The sequence below is a fragment of the Delphinapterus leucas genome, chromosome 8 (genome assembly GCF_059928025.1).
Source record: "Delphinapterus leucas isolate spDelLeu-1000000601 "Yukka" chromosome 8, BTC_Dleu_Yukka2, whole genome shotgun sequence".
Taxonomy (NCBI): domain Eukaryota; kingdom Metazoa; phylum Chordata; class Mammalia; order Artiodactyla; family Monodontidae; genus Delphinapterus; species Delphinapterus leucas.
In genome coordinates, this window is record NC_143136.1 from 19942401 (window position 1) to 19963116 (window position 20716).

General features: G+C 54.7%; 1 protein-coding gene across 10 annotated transcripts in view; it reads left to right on the forward strand.

The window, feature by feature from the left end:
- The window catches only part of TNS1 (tensin 1), a 238877-nt gene that overhangs the window by 186335 nt on the left and 31826 nt on the right, over positions 1–20716 (forward strand). For 6 of the 10 annotated variants that reach the window (XM_089916375.1, XM_089916376.1, XM_089916377.1 and 3 more), the window contains 5 exons: positions 1273–2826; positions 9059–9145; positions 14207–14403; positions 15329–15404; positions 18911–19003. In XM_089916375.1, the coding sequence (XP_089772501.1) occupies positions 1273–2826; positions 9059–9145; positions 14207–14403; positions 15329–15404; positions 18911–19003 (2007 nt within the window). Of the gene's footprint in view, positions 1–1272; positions 2827–9058; positions 9146–14206; positions 14404–15328; positions 15405–18910; positions 19004–19552; positions 19577–20034; positions 20074–20716 lie in introns of all 10 variants that reach the window. The other 4 variants (XM_089916384.1, XM_089916383.1, XM_089916382.1 and 1 more) reach the window with 4 other exon arrangements.

Here is a 20716-nt window from a genome sequence, read left to right on the forward strand (position 1 = left end):
ACTTTCTATGTGTTTATTCTGTGTGTGTGTGTGTGTGTGATATGACAGTGTAGAATAATAAAAAATTGTGTGGTCTTTGAAGTTCTGCTTTAGCTTTGATTTTAATTTAGTTTTCAAAAAAATTTTAAATTAGTTCTGATTTAAAATCCCAGCTTTACCAAGTACTATGTGTCTGCAAATAAATGGTTTCACGTCTCAGTTTCTCCGTCTTTAAAATAGGCATAACAACCCTGACTCACAGGATTAGAAATAACGTATGTGTAAACGTAGCAAAGCGTTCCCTGAATGTTAGCTGTTAACATTAGTATTTGTGTATTTGTATCCACACCTGCTCTTTCTGACCGCGGTGCTGGGGCTGTCTGGCGTACTCCGTGAGTGCATGCGTCCGGGTGTTTTTGATTTGGGTGATTTCTGCTGGGAGTGTGTGTCTCTGGATGTCTTTTGGTTTTCTGTGTGTGTGTGATTGTTGGTGTCTGGGCTGGAGTTTGGGAGGGGGCTTTTTTTCTTGCCAGTTGGGGGCCTGCCTTGGAGGCGGAGGAAGGGAGGGGTGTGTGTGTGTGTGTGTGTGTGTGTGTGTGTGTGTGTGTCAAGGCTGGAAGCTGGACTGCTGACTGTACAGGGTGTGAAATCACTGAGTTCCTCTGGGCAGGGAAGTTCTTCGTTCCTGAGTCAGCCCTTTGGCCTCTAGCCACCCAGCGCTCACTTTTTCCTTTCAGAGAAAGTATTGCTCACGGGGTCCCCAGAGCATCTCAGACAAAATGGCACAGGGAGCACCTCTCCCTGCTGAAAACCTCTACTTTTGTGTCCTCAATCCCTAAGATGCTCCCTCCACCCTTGGCCCCTGAAGCTCCTTTCCAGAACCTCCACGGGCCCTGGCATTCAGAGGGAAACTGTGTCCTCTTTAACACCGGGCCTGCCACCTTTGCTGGACCCCATCTCGGCCCAACACCCCAGGTCCTTGGGAAACGAGTGCAGTGCCAGATCCAGGCTTTGGACTGGGGCATCTTGCCCCCAGGACCCCGGCCCAACCTTGGACTCCACTGCCTGGCCCTGACCCTGGGTGCAGGGGAGGGCTCTGCTCAGAAGCTCGGGGAAAGAGTCCTTTTGTCCTTTTGCCCTCTGCCACCTTGGCTCTATCTCGGGGTGCTGAGAGGATTCCCTTTGGGGATCCAGGGAAGGGAAGCTTTCAGCTGCTTTCCTCGGGAGAATAGAAGATGTCCCGCCTCCCACTGACATCTGCTGTCTGTCTCCCCTCTGGTCCCTCTCTTGTAGAGGTTGTGGGCCACACGCAGGGACCCCTGGATGGGAGCCTGTACGCCAAGGTGAAGAAGAAGGACTCCCTGCACGGCAGCACCGGGGCCGTCAACGCCACGCAGCCCACTCTGTCGGCTACCCCCAACCACGTGGAGCACACCCTCTCCGTGAGCAGCGACTCGGGCAACTCCACAGCCTCCACCAAGACAGACAAGACCGATGAGCCTGCCCCCGGCCCCTCCAGTGCCCCTGCTTCCCTGAGTCCCAAGGAGAAGCGTGAGCTGGACCGCCTGCTCAGTGGCTTTGGCTTGGAGCGAGAGAAGCAAGGCACCATGTACCACACACAGCATCTCCGGTCCCGCCTGGCGGGGGGCCCTGCTGCGCCCTCCTCTGGCCGCCATGTCGTCCCGGCCCAGGTTCACGTCAATGGCAGGGCCTTGGCATCTGAGCGGGAGACAGACATCCTGGATGATGAGCTGCCCAACCAGGATGGGCACAGTGTGGGCAGCATGGGCACACTGTCCTCCCTGGATGGGGTCACTAACACCAGTGAGGGGGGCTACCCGGAGGCCCTGTCTCCACTGACCAACGGTCTGGACAAGCCCTACCCTGTGGAACCTATAGTCAATGGCGGGGGATACCCCTATGAGTCTGCCAGACGGGCAGTGCCTGCCCAAGCTGGCCACCCTGCCCCCATGCGACCCTCCTACTCTGCACAGGAGAGTTTAGCTGGCTACCAGCAGGAGGGGCCCCACCCAGCCTGGCCACAGTCAATGACCACCTCCCACTATGGCCATGACCCCAGTGGTATGTTCCGCTCTCAGTCCTTTCCGGAAACCAAGCCCCAGCTGCCCCCAGCTCCAGCCCGGGGCGGGAGCAGCCGGGAGGCTGTGCAGAGGGGCCTGAATTCCTGGCAGCCTCACCCACCTCCTCGCCAGCAGGAAAGAGCCCACTTGGAGAGCTTCGGGCTCAGCAGGCCCAGTCCCCAGCCATTGGCAGAGCCCCCCATGCCTGGCCTTCCCGAGTTCCCGCGGGCGGCCTCCCAGCAGGAGATCGAGCAGTCCATCGAAGCCCTCAATATGCTGATGCTGGATCTGGAGCCAGCCACGGCAGCCGCCCCACTGCACAAGTCCCAGAGTGTCCCTGGGGCCTGGCCCGGCGCTTCCCCGCTCTCCTCCCAGCCCCTCTCTGGCTCTTCCTCCCAGTCCCATCCACTGACCCAGTCCAGATCTGGCTACATCCCCAGTGGGCATTCCTTGGGCACCCCTGAGCCTGCTCCCCGGGCCTCCCTGGAGTCTGTCCCTCCTGGCAGGCCTTACTCACCTTATGATTATCAGCCGTGTCTAACGGGGCCCAACCAGAGTTACCGTACAAAGAGCCCAGCTGCCTCCTCCTCGTCTGCCTTCCTTCCAAACACCCAGAGCTCTCCGGGGCCTCAGCTGCCCCCAGTCTCTCTCCCTGGCCTCACCACTCAGCCTCAGCTTCCACCGAAGGAGGTGACTTCAGACCCATCCCGAACCCCAGAGGAGGAGCCATTGAACCTGGAGGGGCTTGTGGCCCACCGGGTAGCAGGTAAGAGCCTCAGGGGCCATGAGTTCTGGGTATCCCCTCCTTATTCCCTCCACACCTTCCCTCTCTGGTCGTGGCTGGTTTTGCTGGAGCGAGGTGCAGGCCCAGCCATCACGCCTTAGCGGGTGCTGCTTTGGCCTGGGGAAGAGGCTGTCAGGAGCCCACATGACAGCCATCCCTTCCTGCATTCATTGCCTGTTAGGCTCCAAGCCAGACACTGAGGTTCAAAGATCAGGAATTTTCGTTCTAGTGAGGGAGCTGGTACACAGACAGATAATTCTAACAGAGAGCAATGTGTACTACAACAGAAGTGGGGAACAAAGCCCCAGAGCCTGGGAAAGCAAGGTTTCCCACCTAGGGCAATCAGGGAAAGCTTCCTGGAGGTGGTGACTCCAGGGCTGGAGTACAAATTTTCTAGGCAGAGAGGAGATGCTCTCTGCAGCTGCCTGCAGTGGGGAAGGCCTGGAAAAGGTTGGAGGGAGGCCTCTGTGGACTCCAGTTCCCTTTTGAGCCCTCCCAGAGGCGCAGCAATGCCTGAGAGGGTGTCCTGAAGCCCTTGGGCTCCATCTGAGTGTTCAACCCTGGTGTGTCCTTTCAGGATATTTCTCCGTTTCTGGGGAGGCCAAGGTCCATCTTCTTGTTCAGCTGTCCTGCTAGTCCTTGCTTTAGGACCAGCTCTGTACGGGAAGCAGGCACTGAGAAACAGAGCCCCATTTCCTATCAGAGAATGGACTTATTATCCTCCAGAGAGAGGAGACAGAGTGGGGCAACCAGATGAGCTTACTGGGGAGATAAAGGCAAGAAATGGCAGAGTGTCCAGGGCCATGTTGGGAGGGGCAGGAAGGGCTCCCTTCCTTCCCTCTGGCCTAAGCCTGTGACCATTCCATGGGGGCAGCCAAACTGGGCGGGAAATCCTGTGAGTTGGTTTTATTGTGGAGGTGAAGCCCAGACCAGGGTGGACCAGAGCCTGGGGCGAGGGGGACCTTGTGCCAAGCCCCTCAGCTGACAGGGTGGTGGGTAGTCAGGGAGCAGAAGGGGAGCCTGGGCAGCTGACTCTGCCTTCTGTCCCTTTTCCTAAATTTAGGGGAAGCTGAGTCACCATGCCAGCTACAGGGAGGAAGGGAGACACCGTCCCTGAGGATGGATGATGGGTTTAGGGAAGTAGCTGGGGCCAGGCCAGTTGGCTGTTGGGTTTGAGTCCAGGACCTGGTGTGGCAGCATGGACTCCCTGCTCCTGTATTTCAGAGCAGAGCACAGCCCCCAGTTCAACTATTGGTAACTTGAAATTGGCCATAATGGCAGTATTCACACTATGGAAATTGGCAATCAAGGACTTCACCTGCCCTGGTAGCATCACATCATTGTCTTTACCCAAGAGTCAAAACATAAGATGAGTAGCTCTATAACCCGAGGGGTGAAATGCTCCATGGGGGTCCCCGTGGGGCTGGTGTCTTCTACTTTTGTCTACATCTGGGCCCATGAGATAAGGAGTACCTGGCTTGTCAGCAGAAACCATTTTCCTCCTGGTTTTGTTGAAGGGAGAGGAATGGGCCCTCTCAATATTTTACAGAGTTGGGGTGGTGGCCTGAGGAATAGTGACACTCTAATAATGGGCAGGATCCAAGGGGCTTTTCTCTGGGGGAGCAGGATGAGTTCCCTCCTTTTCACAGAACCCTCTGTATAGCTCTCCCAGAGCTTGCTCAGAAGGAAGCCATACTTTAATGGCCCTAGAAGGATGTCCATCTTGTAGTGGCTTTCACCTCATCCTTTTCTCTCCTACCAGTTTCTGAGGTCTTGCTTCTCAACCTCCATATCCTGTAGCTGCTCAGGTTTTGGCTGCCAAGAAGTCATATGGAGGGAGGGATATTGTTGGCACAGTACCTGTGTCCTCCAACCCTGCTGTCATCTCCTCCACCAACTGTGAGTGACTCAGTCAGGAGAAGGGATAAGATGTGTAGAGGGGACAGTTATATTTGGTCTCCAGGGCTACAAAGGACCTCTTGGGTCCATGCCCTGTCATGAACAGTATTTCTTATGTCAGCAGGCCCTGCTTGCACAACTTCTTCAGTAGCCCTATCCGCAGTGCTTGTGTAGATAAAGATGCACCGGCAGGATTAATTTGTAGAACAGTCTAGGAGCCAAGGGATAGACTTTCAGCACTGCCTTTTTCTTCTCATTTTACATTCTTCTGCAAGAAGCTGGAATGTAAGCTTCAACATGAGTAACCTCAGATCTGAGGGAGAACCTCTATATGGTCATCAGTATGATCTGGTTTCTCCTGGCCTTTCTCCCTCAAGTCTGCTTTTTTTCCTTGGCTGTCAACTGAGGCTGTTATACCTCAGTTCTATGTCCTTGGTTCATCCCACTTTGATCCAACTACTCCTTACGTCTTATTTCAGCTTAGCACTCAGAGTATGTAGGGTTAGTTTTCTTAACTTGACAAAGGGTAGGTACTGTAGCACATGTCACACTTTCTCGTGAAACATTAGAATTAGAAGCATTCCCATTACACCAGGGACAAAATAAAGATGCCTGTTATCACCACTATCATTTAACATTGTACTGGATATCCCAGCCAGTGCAACAAGACAAGAAAAGGAAATAAGAGTCATAGTTGTTGAGTCCAATCAAGTTATCTTATGATCCTGATTCTGTGACTGTACTGATCTCAGGTGTCTCTAGAGGTAGAGATTTCAATGCATATTGGAAATCAGAAGTTGATCTTATCCTTAAGGAGTCTAGAGTTTAGAAAGGGGAAAAAGAACTGGAACTTTAAAATGAAGTTATTTGTAATAAGAGAGGTATGAAGAAAGTTCTGTGGGAATGAAGAAAAAGGGAAGCTCACTGTCAGCTGGAGAGATTGGGGAGGCTCTTTGTTGAGTGTGGCTTTTACAGAGCCTTGGAAGATGGGTAGGACTTTGAAAATGGTGAGGTCATTGGAGAGAGAGGGCTCATAATGAAGACAGGAAAACTTAAGTCATGTTTGAAGAATAGAGTGGATTGAGAGCATATAGGCTATGTGAGAGAGCGTCAAGAAAGGTAGCCTGGGGCCTGCGTCTGTTTGGTTGTAATACCAGACTAAGGAGCCTGAATCTTACCTAGTGGCAGTGTAGGAAGCCATTACTGTGTTTAGGAGAGGATGCCATGATCAGGGCTGTAGTTTAGGAAGATGTATCTGGTGGGTCTGGGCAGAAAGGATACAAAAAGGGAGAGACTTTGAGCTGGGAGATGCTAGGAGCTTATTAGCTAACCTAGGTGATGGGGGCTGAGTTAGGGTGCTGACCATGGAAATGAAAAAGAAGAGATGGGTGCCAAGGATGCTGTGGTGGGATGAGAACTGATGCATTTACAAGTTGATTGGATGTAGTAGGTGAAGAAGAGGAAGACATCAAAGATAATTCTGAGGCTCCATGAATAGAAACAGAATGATGGTTCCATTAATAAGCCAGAAGTTAGCAGGAGGAGCAGGTCTGGTGTAAGATGAAGACCTCAGTGTTAGATATGTTGAATTTGAGTGACAGTGGAGCCTCCAGGTAGAGATGTATGGAAGGCAATCAGACATCCAGAATTGGAGCTCAAAAGAGTGGAAAGAGCTATAGATTTGGGAGTCATTCTCACAAAGATAAAGGTTAAAGCTTTGGGCATGGATGAGATCTCGATATGTCAGAGGGCATGGAGAGAAAAGAACTTAGAATGAAATGGCCACGAGGGAATGGAGGTCCTACGGGGGACTAAGAACAAATGTTCAGGACAGAGAGAGGACACTAGGACAGCCGGTCATCACAGAAGTCAGAATAGTAAAGGGTTTCCAGGAGGAGGGGTGGGAGGTTAGCAATATCACTGTGGAGAGAGCATGACAAGGACTCAGGAAAATTCACTGGGCTTTTGCCAATTAGGTGGCCCCAGTGATTTTCAAAGGCATATTTTCAATAGAGTGGTGGTGACAGAAACCAGACAGGGATTGAGGAGTGAGAGATGAGAGGGTGCAGACAGCATATCAACCACTCTTTTGAGTGGCTTTGTGATAAAAGGGAAGAGGGTGGTAGCTAAAGAGGGTAGCAAGATACTGAGAACTTCTTTCTGTGAATATAGGAGCCATGAGAATGTTTTTAGAGGGGGAGGAGAGAGAGGTTGAATATGGAGGGAAGAGGGAGAAGAAAAAGATAGAAGAGAAAGAAATTGATAGAATAGGTCTCTAAGGAGGTAAGGGGAGTTAGGCTTAGGAACCCAGGTGGATAATTTAGCCTCAACCAGGAGGTGAGGTACCTCTTCATGAAATAAGAATAGAGGTTGGATACAGATATAGGGAGATATTGGTGTCAAGCCTTGGGAGCTTGAATTGAGAACCCAATTTTTATATTTCATCATGGAAATAGGAGATGAGATCAAGGCCCATTCCATCATTCATTCAATGTGTGCTCTTAATCTATGCTACATGCTAGCCTAGGTTCTGGAAAAATGGTGGTAAACAAAAGAGATAAAGATCCTTTTTTTAAGAGGTGGAAATGGACAATAAACAAATAAGCAAATATACATATAATATGTCAGATGGGTGATAAGTGCCATAGAGATAAAATAAAGCAGTGAAATGCCAATGAGGGGTGAAGGGTTGTGGGGGGTGGTGGTAGGATGGTCAGGGAAAAGGCTTCCCTGGGCAGGGAGGGAATGTGCCAGATGGAATAGCAAGTGCAAAGGTCCTGAGGTGGGAATGTGCCTGATATGGGGAAAGTAGGGGGCCCGAAATCAGAGAGGGAATGAGAATGGGGACCAGCTTTCTGTGGGCCTTGTAGGTGATCATAAGACCTCTGGCTTATACTCTGCATGGTGTGAGAAGCCTTAGGAAGGATTTGGGCAGAGGAGTGACATCACCTGACTTGTTCTAAAAACATCAGTGTGGCCAGGATGGAAGGAGGGAGACCAGTTAGGAGGCTGGTGCTTTTGATCAGGATGGTATCTGGAGATGGTGAGACATACTCAGATTGTAGACGTATTTTGGAGGTGTCGCCATCAAGATTTACAGAGAGACTAGACATGGGATGTGAGAGAAGGAAAAGTCAAGGTTTCTGGCCTGAGCACCTAAAAGATGGAGTTGCTCTTTATTGAGATGGATAAGAATGTGGGAAGAGCAGGCTTAGAGGGGATATCAGAAGTGTGATTTTGGCCACATTAGATTTGAGGTGCTCATGAAATGTCCAAGACAGTTGGATGTATGAGTCAGGAGTTTATGAGGGAGAGATTGGAGCTTAGAAATGTGGCAGTTGTCAGTATATGATGTCATGTGAAGTAAGGCACTGCATGATATCACCTGGGCGGGGGGGGGTGAGTACAGATAGAGAAGGACTGAGTTCTGGAGCCTTGAACATTTAGTAATTTGAGACAGGAGGAGGAACCAGCAAAGAAACTGGTATGGAGCAGCTTTTGAAGTGGAGGAAACTCAAAGGGTGTGGTTCTCTGGAAGCCAGGAAAGGGTGATATTGGTCACTGCACGGCCCCTGTGTTGTGAGAGCGATTGGAGTCAGCTGGGGGGAATAAAAGGCCCTCACAGGTCCTTACAGTGCATCCAGCAGGCTCATCTTAAGGACTTTTCGGTGGTACCCAGCAGTTTGGGGCAGGAGTAGAAAATCCTAAGTGGCTCCCGTGGAAGAGGGTTACTAAGAGGGGTGTGATGGAAGAATGAAGGGCCAAGGGATGCCCCGATGCTCAGGAAGATGACCCTCGGGTTCAGACTGGCAGGGTCACTGCCGAACCCAGGAAGAAGCAGGTGACCGTGAGAGGAGAAAGGTCCTGAGATGAGGTCGTGTTGACCGTGAGGGCGGGTGAGGTATGGGGCCACAGGATTGAAATCTCCTGGTCCCAGGCTGGCACCTTCCTGCTCCATGCTGGGGTTGGAAAAGAGAGAGGTGGGTGGCATCCTGCTGGACAGCAGAAAGTCCACCTGCCCTTTGGAGAAACGAGACCCTAGACGCACCCTCTCATCCTGTCTGACACCCTGCCCGCCTCCCTCCAGCCTGTGGCCAGAACCCAGACTCAGAACACTGACTAACCTTGATTTTCTCTTTGTTTTTGTTTTGTTTCGTCTTGTTAAATGCCTTGTCCCTGGCGTTCTTCGTGTGTCCCGTGTCCATCTGTCCCCCGTGCCGTGGGCGTGGTGCCTTCCTTGCCTGGTGTCCTCCCCCCCGCCCCCCTCCCTGCTTGCCTCCCCGCTGCCGGCTCCCCGGGGTGGGGTGGGGAGCAGTGTACAACGCCAGGCTGCAGGGCACTGGGCAGAGTGTCGGCTCCGGGCACCCTCCTCTCCACCGGCTCCGATCTTCCTCTCTCTCTGGTTGGTTCCTCTCCCCGCTTCCCCCTTTATGACTTACCTGAGCTCTCCGTTTCTTTCTTTTCCCTTCTTCCTTCATGTGCTGTTCCTCCAAATTTTTGCCCACTTTCTTCTACCTCCTCATTTCCCATTTCCTCCTCACTTTCCTTCCTCTCCCTCTTCTGTTCTCTCCGTCTCTTTCTTCTCTTTGCCCCCCACCTCTTTTCTCACTGCCCCCTTCTTCCTCCTGCCTCCCTCCTCTCTGCATGAGTGGGTGCTCCCACTTCTGCATGGACACGGCCTGATGCTTCCAGCCTTGGCCTTCCCTGCTGGGAACAGGGTCCGGGGTGACTAGGTGAACTTTCAGCCCCCCCGTGGGCACACAGGCCTTTGCAACAAGGGTGCTCAGTGAGGGTTTGGGACAGCCCGGCTCCCCAGCTACCTTGGCCAGATCACCTGGGCTGCCCGGCCAGAGCCTCAGCAGGAGCCAGGCCGAGCTCTGCGTGGACCAGCGGGCACAAGACGCAGAGTGGTGCCCTGCCACCTGCTGCACTGTCCATTCTGGAGTACAGCACTCCCTGGGGACAGGGCACCCCCTCTGACCTCATCCTGAATCTCTGATCCTAGGACCCATGGCCAAGAGTCAGAAGCCCTGGGTGTGGTCCTGGCTTTTCCTGTGACCTCCTCTGTGACACTCCCGGGCAAGTCTCTGAACTGCTCAGAGCTCTGTCTCCCAATGTGACAAATGGAGGATCGTAGGCTTGCCACGTGCCTTTTGCATGGTGGCTTGATGTGCCCCAACATGGTGGACCCTCCATCAAGAGTCACGTTGCTCTGTTAGAGGGCGATGTCATCCACTAGCATCTCCCACCAGCTCTTGGACACACAACCCCTAGACTTTTAGCTCTGGGGAGGGAATCACCTCATCCTTTCTCTGCTCCTCGGAGCCCAGAGGCCCAGGGCAGGGAGAAGACGATGTACTCAGGCTTACCCCAGGCCGTGGCCTTGAGCAGTTCCGGGAAAAGCCTTGGGGGTGGGGTGGGGTGGGAACTGTTGACTCCCAGTGGCAATATCTGGTGCTCTCACGGCCCCTCCTTCTCCCAGTCCATGGATAATGGGGAGATGGTTCTAGCAGAATGCCTCCTGTCCCCCTCCTCTCCTGTCCCTCCACCTTTTCTCGGCCCAGTGGTGGGGAGTGCAGTGTTCGGTGGGGCCTGGGGGTTTGGGCAGTTCTGGGGGGTCCTGAGGGGAGCTGGCATGGCTTGCCCTGGGGCTGCTAGTGTGGTTGCCGTGTGGCTTTCTGGTGCCCTGGCCCAGCAGGTGGCCTCCCGGATCCCCTCCCTTCTGGAGCCCCAGGCGAGCAGCCGGACACCCAGCCCCGCCACCTGGAGCTGAGAAATCCAGTTTTTTGGAAATTGGAAGGCTGGAAAGAAGAGCTGGGTCTGTCGGGGTGGAAGTGGCCAGTCCTGGGGCGGGTAGGGGAGGCATGTGAGGAAGCCTGACACCAGGGCATATGTCCATGGAACTCGGGGGTGGTGGGCAGCCATGCTCCATCTATTAACCAGGTGTATTGATGTGTGTTAGGGCTACAGCCCCTAGAATTGCCCGTGTGTGTGTGTGTGTGTGTGTGTGTGTGTGTGTGTGTGTGTGTGATGAAGGCGATCACGGCCTCAGTTCCAGCCCACTTTAGGGGAGCCTTGGAGCCAGCTGTTCCCCCGAGCACAATACCATCCTGGGGAGCAGAGTGAGGACCCCGGGAGATGGGGCTGCTCCGGCCCCTTGCTCTTCAGGTCTGGTGGTCAATGTGGAGGCCCCGGGCTGAAGTGACCACTGTCCTCCAGGAGGAGGGGAAGGTCCGATGCCCACAGTGTGTGAGCAGCCCTTGGAGGATGACAAAGGGCTTCTGGATGTAGCGCGTTATTAACCCAAAGGCCACTTTCTGGCCGCTCCTCGTGCTGCCGGGGCTGGAGGGCTGGACTCACCAGCTTTCCTGGGAGGACCTTCCAGAGTCCCTTGCCTGCCTCTCTTTCCCCCTTTCTTCGTGAGCTTCCTCTGGCCCCCGTTCTTCTGCTGGGGAAGGGCTGAGCGTGGAGGTTCTGAGGGTGACTGTGACCCACCACTGTTCCTGCCAGGCTAAGGCTGCGTGCGCCCACACGTGTCTGTACGTGTGTGTGTACGCGTGTGCCTGTGTGTGTGCAGGGAGCGGGGCACGTAGACGGAGGCCCTGAGAGCGGGGCCGGGGCCAGGAGACCAAGAAAGTCCTGGGGTCGGGGGTGGGGGAGGGGAGGAGGCCGGTGGGGAGTGCGGGTCTATTTTTATTATCCGTCAGCCTCTGGGACATGAGGGAGTGGTGTTCTCTCTCTGACACTGGCTGTCAGCTTGTGTCCAGACGTCCCAGCTTGGCTGAAGAACAATGGGGCTCTCTTCTCTCCCCTCTGCCATGGCCCGTCTCCCCTCCCGTAGAGAGAGACAAGAGAGAGGGAACATGGCTCTCCAGGCGCTCCGGGGCAGATCTGGGACTGCCAAGGCGGACAACAGTGGGACACTGTGTTCAAACAATGTGAGAGGCCCAGGCTGGCCACTGGGGCCGTGGGCGCTCTGCGGGAGAGGGGCTGTCCCCTTGGGAGTGGTATGCCGGGTCTTCCCCCTTCTGCAGAGGGAGGCTCTGCCCTGCAGGACCCTAGCTCTTTGGACGGCAACCTGTCCATCCCCCCTGCCTCTGGACAGAGCCAGTCCCACTCCAGTGGTGGTGGAGAGGCGGCTTGGAGAGGTGTGATTACCCTCAAGTGTCTGACTGCCTTGGGCCAGGTCTCGCATCCTCCAAAGCCCAGAAGCCCCTCCAACGGTCCCGCCTCTTCTCTGGGCCGCTGCAACCCTCTGCATCCCCAGAATGTGGGGGATGTTCTGGGTGCGTCGGGGAGAATTTTCTCTGTCCCTCTGGGAGACTTAGGGCCTCGAATTGAAACAGACCCAATTTTCAAGGGCAGATATCGGATCCCCAAACAGGGAAACTGGCCACCCCTTGCAGAGGCACGGGTACCTGCCAGAAAGAGGCTGCGGGTCTGGGCCAGCCGGAACTGAGAGCAGCCCTAATGCGTTTCTTTTAACCTTGGGGCTGAAGTTGGTTCCAAACCCCAAGGGCCTTTCCCAAATGGGCCTCCTTTGTCACGATTATTATTAGAAAATCAATGGCTACGGTCTCTTTCTCTCTAATGTTTTTGCCAGGAGTGGAACCAGCAGCGGCTTTGGACCAAGCTGCCCCGGAGGCCTGAGGGGGAAGGGGGCTCGATGGTGGGGGGAGCATGGCCAAGGACAGGGCCGGTCAGGGTGCAGACTGCTTCTCTGAGGGCTGGCAGACTGGCATTGCTGTAGGGTCCCGGCTGCTGCCCCACCCTTTAGAGCCAGGCCCCGTCTTTCATCCGTGTTGATGATCATAGCAGCCCCTGGTGAGGACTCTGCGATCCCCATTTTTCTATTCTGAAAATAAAGGTCCTTCGAGGCAAGGGGTTTATTTGCTTTAAGTAAAGCAGTTGTGAGTCTGGTTTACTGTCTTTAGCCAGGGCTCTTTTTTCCTCAGTTGAGATGGTAGGCAGGTTGCCTCTGATTAACGAAGAGCCCGAAGTGGAGCCTCAGAACATCCCCACCCCCCCGAAAAATAAAGAGCACCGCCCCACCCAGCTACCTTCTGCGTTTACATGTGCTCTCCAGGCGGGGCTCGTAATCATGAGATAATATGAGCGCATGGCTTGGAGCGATGGTGTGAGTGTTTGAGAGTCTGTGTCCATCCCTAGACTCGGCAGCCGGCAGCCTGCTGTTCATGACAAGTAGGGAGGCTTCCCAGCCTGTGCTTGTCATGACAGCTTTAGTGGCTGCTCCAGGCTGGAGCTGAAGGGCCCCCAGGGCCATGCAGACCCCACTGCGGAGGGTACAAGGTGATTCAGTCTGAATTAGGGTGATTTCTGCTTGGCTGAGCTGGCGTGTTCCTGGGGCCAGCTGTGTGTGTGTGTGTGTGTGTGGTGTGCATGTGTGCCACGAGGCGGTTGGTCTGCCCACAAGTGCTGGCTTGAGGCTGCTGTGGCCAGGGTCTCACAAGACCTTTGATGAGTCCCAGCACCCCTTCTTACCTGCCCCCTCGGGTGGTGGTGAAAGTAGGGCTGGGAATTTCCTCCTGCAGGATAATGAGGGCAAGGGGCCCGCCCTCAGGCTGGGTCTTGGCCTCTGGGCCCCGGGGAATAAGTTCTCTAGGATTCTGGAGCCAGCTCAGTGAGGCAATGGGTTTCGTGCGGCAGCCCAGCTGTGGGAAGAGGGAGTGGGAAGGGAGGAGGGTGAGATTAACAACATCCCCAGGCCTGCGGAATGGAAGGGAAGTGCACAGAAGCAGATGGGGCGCATGGCTTCAGGCTCTTTGCCTGCTGCTCTGCTGGGAGAGGCAGGCTGGAACCTGGGCCATCTTTGGGGCAAGAGAAGGGTGAACAGATAAGGGGCCAGCATAAAGGAAGCGGCAAGGAGCTTTCAGAGGTGCACTGGATGAGGGTTGGGCCATCCCAGAGAAGGCCAGCAGTATTCTGGGGGCCAGCTGGGGCTGGGGACACTGTGACAAGACTTAGTCATTTCTTGGTTTCTTCTCGGGAGCACCATTTGCAAGATGATGCATCATTCATTCTTTCCAAAAGTCTTCCCCACGGGCCTGGTGTTGCTTGTTGGTTGATGCAGTCGCCTTGGAGACTGATTCTCCTCCCTCCACCTTCCCTCTTTTGCCTGGAAGCTCTGGCCCTCTGCCTCCGGGGCTTGGAAGAAGTTGACATCTGTTTCTTGTATCAGTCCTTTGTGCTCTGGGCCCCAACCCTGTGCAGAGTAGAGATTCTTGGTGAAGGCCAGCCAATCTAAGCCGATCCCCCACCCTGCAGAGAAACCGGGGTGTGGGCAGAGGGAGGCTGGTGGGAGGATGTGCTGAGGGGAGACAAGCCCAGCTCCAGCTGGGCCCCCAGGGCTAAGATGCACTGCCTTCTCTGGGGGAATTAGGCCCGATGGATCCTTTCCCCCACATTATGCTCAGTGCCCTCTGTGTCCTGCCATTCCTCCCAGGGGTGCAAGCTCGGGAGAAGCAGCCTGCAGAGCCCCCAGCACCTCTCCGGAGGCGGGCGGCCAGCGATGGGCAGTACGAGAACCAGTCACCAGAACCTGCATCCCCCCGTAGTCCTGGGGTTCGCTCCCCTGTCCAGTGCGTCTCCCCAGAGCTGGCTCTCACCATCGCTCTCAATCCTGGAGGGCGGCCCAAAGAGGTGAGTCCTGGGACCGTATCCTGGGGCCACAGAGTGTGGCGGAGCCCACCTGAACTATTGAGGAACTTGATGGTTAACTGGGCTGCAATGACCTGTCAGTAAACTCAGTAATTTTTCCTCCCTGCATCCTCAGCCTAGGTCTCCTCTCAGGCTTGTGGAATCTGGAGCCCATTTCCTTCCCTAAATAGCTTTTATGCCCCTACTTCTTCCATGAACACTGAGACTGAGGTTCCCTTCTTGATTCCTAAAGGGCACCCCGTAGTAGGGTGGTAAGGATCCTGGGTATGATGTAGGTGACCATAGTCTCTAAACTCCAAGCCAGATCCTAGAGACTGACTTTGTTTCTGAGCCCTTTCTAGACGTGTGGTTTTCTTGGGAGATCAAATTTCAATGTCAAATTGTTTGTATTTCTGAGACGTTCAGTAGTTTGAGGAAGTAGGTCTTAAACTTTAGCGAGCATAACAATCACCAGGGAATCTACTAAAAATGTAGATCCCCCAAGTCCCCCTCCAGAGGTTCTAGCCTATTAGACCTGGGATGGGACCCAAGAATCTGCATTTTAAACACGCACCCTGGAAGATTCTGATGCGAGTGGCCCATATTTGATAAAATCCAGGTTAACAAGTCATTCTGGATATAAATGGCGTTTGGACATCTTTTCTCTCTCGCCTTCAGTAACCTGCCCTCAACGCCTTCTCTTTGGCCCTGTTGTGAAATATTCCCAAGGCAGGTGCTGCTGGACCATGGCCTTGCAAATAGCCACTTTCTATTCTCTTGGCTGTGAGGAGTTGTTGGGCTCACGGCTGGCGAGGATCTCCCTTTGACCTCTGTGTTTACCAGGGGAGGGCGGTGGTCAGGCTGGTTAACTGGGAGCCCCTCCTCCTCAGGGTCACAGCCACTGTTTTCCTCCCTTGTTCTTCCGCAGCCCCATCTGCACAGCTACAAGGAGGCCTTTGAGGAGATGGAGAGAACCTCCCCGACCAGCCCACCGTCCAGTGGGGGTAAGAACTTCACACTCAGCCTGCCTTCCCTGGGTCCCCTCTGGCCTGTGTGAGCACCCAGGTTTGGGGGTGCAGGCAAAGTTGGGAGGGGCCAGAACCTGCCGCCTCCCATCCCTATGGCTCATTTTACTCCAGCTGCCCTCCCCCGCTTCTATTCTTTTCTGCCGTCCACGCTCACACGTCTAAGGATGCAGCAGCCGCAGTCCTGGGATCCGGACTGACCTCCTGTGGGGCCCGTGGGCTCCCACGTTATGGAGTTTGCTGGTTGCTGAGAGTCTTCGCATCCTATGTGCAAAACATCCCCCATCCTAAAGGGACTCTTTGTGCCCTGCTGGTGTGTCTCTGAGACACCCCTTGACCTTCATGCTTCTGATCCCCATTTTTGTCTGCATCCAGGTACCTCTTCCACTTCAGGCAACCTATTTAGGTTCCACCGAGGAAAGAAAGGCTCAGAAGCCTCAGGCTGACCATATCCCCATCTCATTCATCCCTTGGCTTCCAGACAGGAGCCTTTAGTCTGTATCCCTCTGATGCTCTCACAGGAGAGGCAAATCCCTGAAGGGCAGAGACGTTTTTACCCAAAGAGAAGACCTGGGTGAGCCCAGGAGAGGGGCAGTGTTCCTTTTTGTGGTAGAAGAGACATGAGGAGGAGCTGGAGGAGGCCTGGGAAAGCAGTGATGGAAAGCAGTACCAGGCTGTGAAGGACTCAGGGTCCCTGTGAGAGGCCTGGGTCGGCAGAGGTAGAGAGGCTGGCGATGCTCCAGGATCAGATTGGGTGGGCCCTGCCCAGGCTATTCATTTGTCCCGCTGAGAGGGGAGGAGGGTGAGGACAGGGGAGTTGGAGTTGCCCATGTGTTCTCCTGGTGGTCGGCTGTCCCGCAGAGGGGAGGAATGTGACACTAGTACCTGGCCCCTGTGCCAAAAGAACTCGTGTTGGCTACCATCTTGGACACGCAGGAGGCTGAAGCTATGAGTGGATGCCATGGCTGTCCCTAGAGCAGTGCTGTCCAGTGGAAAAATAACTTGAGCCATGATTGCACTGGAGAATTTACTAATAGCTCTATTGAAGAACATACAGGAAACTGGAGAAATTAATTGTAATGATTTTTAAATTTAACTCAAAATATCTAAAGTATTATAATTTCAATAGGTAAATCGAAATAAACATATTAATGAGATATCTTACAATCTTTTAAAATAAAATCTAAAAAGAGGCTGGTGAAATTAATTTTAATAGATTTTATTTAACCCCAAGGATCTAAAATATCATTTCAACATGTAATCAGTATAAAGAGATACTTCACATTCTTGTTTCATACAAGTTTGAAATCACTGTGTGTTTTGCACTTACAACTTTGTTTAGACTGGCCACACCGCCTGTGCTCCATAGTCCCATGTGGCTCATGGCTACCATATTTGGACAGTGCAAGCCCAGGGCAATCTGCTCGAGATAGCTCTGTGCCTTTTATGACTCGTGGAATGTCTCTCTCTGGTCTTAACCCCCCACCTTCACACCTGCTCCAATTCCCTGTGGGTCCAAATAGCCAGGATCCTGGCCAGCACCCTGTTTGGGATGAAGCCATCTGGGCTGGGCTAGAGTTGGGTTCTGCCACATGTTTCTGTTCGCATCCTTCTTTCCCTCCCCTTCTCCCCTTGGCCAACCCCGAGAGAGCCCGGGGCAGGGAGGATAAGTTAGAGGTTTCCTCCATGCCCAGAGGCGGAGAAATGTGAGGAATTCTTCTCTCAGGAAGCCAAGCCTTGCCTGGCTTCAGGGCCACCCACTTGTCTGCCTCAGACGGGCCAGATGCCTGGGGACTGAGGACAGGGGTGATTAGGGAGTTGGAGGTGCTGAGGGGAGCCTAGAGAAACCTCCCACCGCCTCTGTCCCCTTGTCCCCTTCACCTCCTTTCACTGGTCCACCTGTGCCTCTGCTGCACCCGCTGGGCAAACACATGCAAACTTGTGGACTGGAGAGGCTTTGTGGTCATTCCACGGACAGTGGTCTCTGAGGCTGGGCTCATTCTTCCATAATTAATCACATTCAGAGTTGCAAGATACCTCTGTGTGTGTGTGTGTGCGTGTGTGTGTAATGAGAGAAAGAGGGATACACAGGGGCATGCAGGCCTAGACCTACGCCATGGCTAGGTGTTTGTGTCTGTACATATTTGTCCCCTCTGCTGTATTTGTCTGTTGGGCATCTCAGGGTTAGGGTGGAGCATAGGGGTGGGCCACCCATCCGGACTCTTGTGATGCCTCTCTATTCCCACAGACACCTATGTACACACCGGTATGTGCACACATAAGTTATTTAAATTGCTTTCATTGGGAGATTATATTTTGGGGGCTTAGTTTCCTACAGGTCTCACTGTCTTTGGGGAGAGGGAGGAGGTGCCAGGGAGGGTCCTGGAGCTGCTGTGTGCGACCTGGGCACCCAAGGGGCACAGCTGGTCTGTTGAAGCCATTGGTGTGGGGCAGGCAGTCTTGGGGTCTGGCACACCTGTGCGGCTGCATGTCCTCAGCAGCTGTGGCCTCTGCAGGGTCCCGAGAGCTGCGGCCGGAGACACAGAGCTCGTTTCTTTACTTCTCCTCAGAGGTGTGTTAGGAGACGTGGCAGCTGCCGCTGAGAAATCTCGTGACTGGGCATAGCAACCGCCCTGCAGCTCAGCTCGGAGTCCAGCCACGTCCTTGGCTAATGGGAGAAAGCCTGACCGCCCTTTCTGACCTTGTGTGTCATGTGACACTTCCAACCCAGACGGGCGGCTTGTGAGGGAGCTGGGGCTCCTGTGGGGTGGTGGTGCTCTTGGCCAAGGACTGTAGAGATGGGGCTTCTCCCTCTTCCAAACACTGAGGTTTGGCGGTCAAGAGAGCCCCCTGCTGAGAAATTCTCTCTTCGTGGGGCTTGCAAGAGACCTGTTTGGCTGGGGGCCAAAGACCTGTGGCCGAGGGCGAGCCTGGGGACTCAGGGTTGGCTCTGCTGGTGGTCCCTTCTCCTCCTTCTGTCCTTTACATGTTGTGCTGTCTTGACACTCCATTTTCTTTAAGTCCATCTGCCTGTGTGCCTGTGTGTGTGTGCGTGTGTGTGTGTGTGTGTGTATGTTTGTGCGTGCCTGTTTGTTTGGGGGTGGGTAGGGAAAGTGAGAGAAGGGGGTTAGAGAGAGAATAACAGGGAAAGGCAGAGGGCACCCGAGAAACCAATGTGTATGTTATAAACCACGGCCATGCGGAGGGACCGTAGCAAAGGAACTCAGGGCCTAGGGATAGAAATTACTTTCTGGAGGTTGAGGGGCAGGGCCATTTGCTGACTTCCTTTAGCCTTTACACTGTGGAGAAACACAGAGACAGGAGAGGCAGTGGAGCCGCAGCAGCGTCCCCGGGGCTGGGGCTGGTTCGTCCGCTCAGCCTTCGGCTGCCCACCCTCCCCGACATGCCCAGACTCAGGAGGGGTCCTCTCCCCAGCCCATCACCTGCGCTCACTCCTGGGGTCTCGCCTCTTCTTCTCGGCGCAGTGCGCTCCCCTCCAGGTCTGGCCAAGACACCTCTGTCTGCTCTGGGCCTGAAGCCCCACAACCCAGCCAGCATCCTGCTGCACCCCACCGGCGGTGAGTGGCTCCAGTGGGAAGGGAGGTGGTCGGGGAGGCTGGAGGGAGGAGCGGGGGGTTGGAGGACCCCTGTGGTCCTGGGCAGGGCCCAGAGGTGGTGGGTTCTCAGGACCCTTCTGGAAACAAGGTGGCAGCCTAGCTCCGTGTCTATGATGAGATCAGGCCTCGGTGGGGCTCTCTGTGTGGGGTTTGAGGGGGACGGATACCTCTGTAGCCTTCCTGCCATTGCCTGGTGGGGTCAGTGCCGCTCCCAGCATCCTCTGACATGGGGGTTTGGAGGCCTGCCCTGTTTCCCTGGAGTCGGTTAGGTCTCTGCCGGAAGCCTGGCTTCCACCCCCCAGCGTCCAGGCGCTCGTGTACACGCGCACACCCCCGGCTCACACCTCGTCACACTTCCCGGCTCCTCTCCTCCCTGTGGGGAAGGGGCAAGTGGGGGCCCTGGGCCCTCAGTGGCCGTTTCCAACAGGCTGAGACCAGAAACTTGCTCCCTAGACTCTGGTTTGGGGGCTGGGCTGGGACTCTGGGGACAGTTTTGCTTCTTTTCCTTAGTCACCAGAAGACTGATCCAGCCAGGTAGGCGGGCAGTGGCGTGCAGGTGTGACCCACGCAGACACAGCAGGGCACAGCCTCCCTCTCAGGATGTGTCTGCATGGCCAGGGACACCAGCTCACTGGGAGGGGGGCTGCCTGTCACCAGGCCAGCACACTCCTGCTTGAGGCGCGGGAGCTGTGACAAGGACACCGGGCCTGCTGTTCCCAAGAGCGAAGGCCTCTCTCAGCGGTGCGCCCTGAGTGCCTCGCCACCCTGGAGCCCCGGGGCCCCGTCTGGGTGGACCGCACCCCTCACCCTGTGGCCCTTCTGGAGAGTCCGTCTCTGCCCCCATCTCACCCCTGCTTTCCCACCTCCCTTTTCTCAGCAAAGTCTCTCTCTCAAGAAATAAGCCATTAATCCATCTCTCTCTCTCCTTTTTGCTCTTCCTCTCCATCACCTGCCTCTCTTTCCTCCTCACCTCTCTTCCCATCTTCCCTCAGACGAGGATGAGGGGAAGGTGGTGAGAGAGCTTTCTGAAGGTAAGTGTGGCATCGCCGTGCTGCTGCTTCGCGCTCTCTGGTCTGGGAATGGCTTTTCACTCCGTTTGCTCTGCCTGACCTGGGGGGCCAGCTCTCTTCTCTGATCAGGTCTCATGTGACAGCACAGAGCCCCCTGGTCCCCACCCCTGTGCTGAGCTGTCACTCACTCCGGATGCTGACTGAGGCGCTCATGGCCGCAGAGCGCGGGTCCAGGCACGGACAGTGTCCAGGCGCTAGTGCGGTGCCACCTTGCCGACAAAACAGCCCTCCCCCAGCGGTGCTTCCGCCCGCCTGCCTGGGGTGCAGCAAGCCCCTTCAGAGGGCGGGTTTTTCTTATCCCATTTCCCGGGTGAGCCCCACATTTATAGCTCAGAGCACGGTTTCTCAGCCTCTGCACTACCGACGCTTAGGGCCGGACAGTTCTTAGTTGTGGGGCTGCCATGTGCATTGTAGGATGTTTAGCAGCATCCCTGGCCTCTACCTGCTACACGCCAGTAGCAGGCACCCAGTTGCGACAATCAAAATGGCTCAAACATGGCGGATAACCACTCCCGGGTCAGAACCACTGTCTTGGAGCCACAAGTTGCCTTCTTGAAGCCCTTGCCTGGTTTCATATCAACACAGACGGTAGGACGTCTGTCTT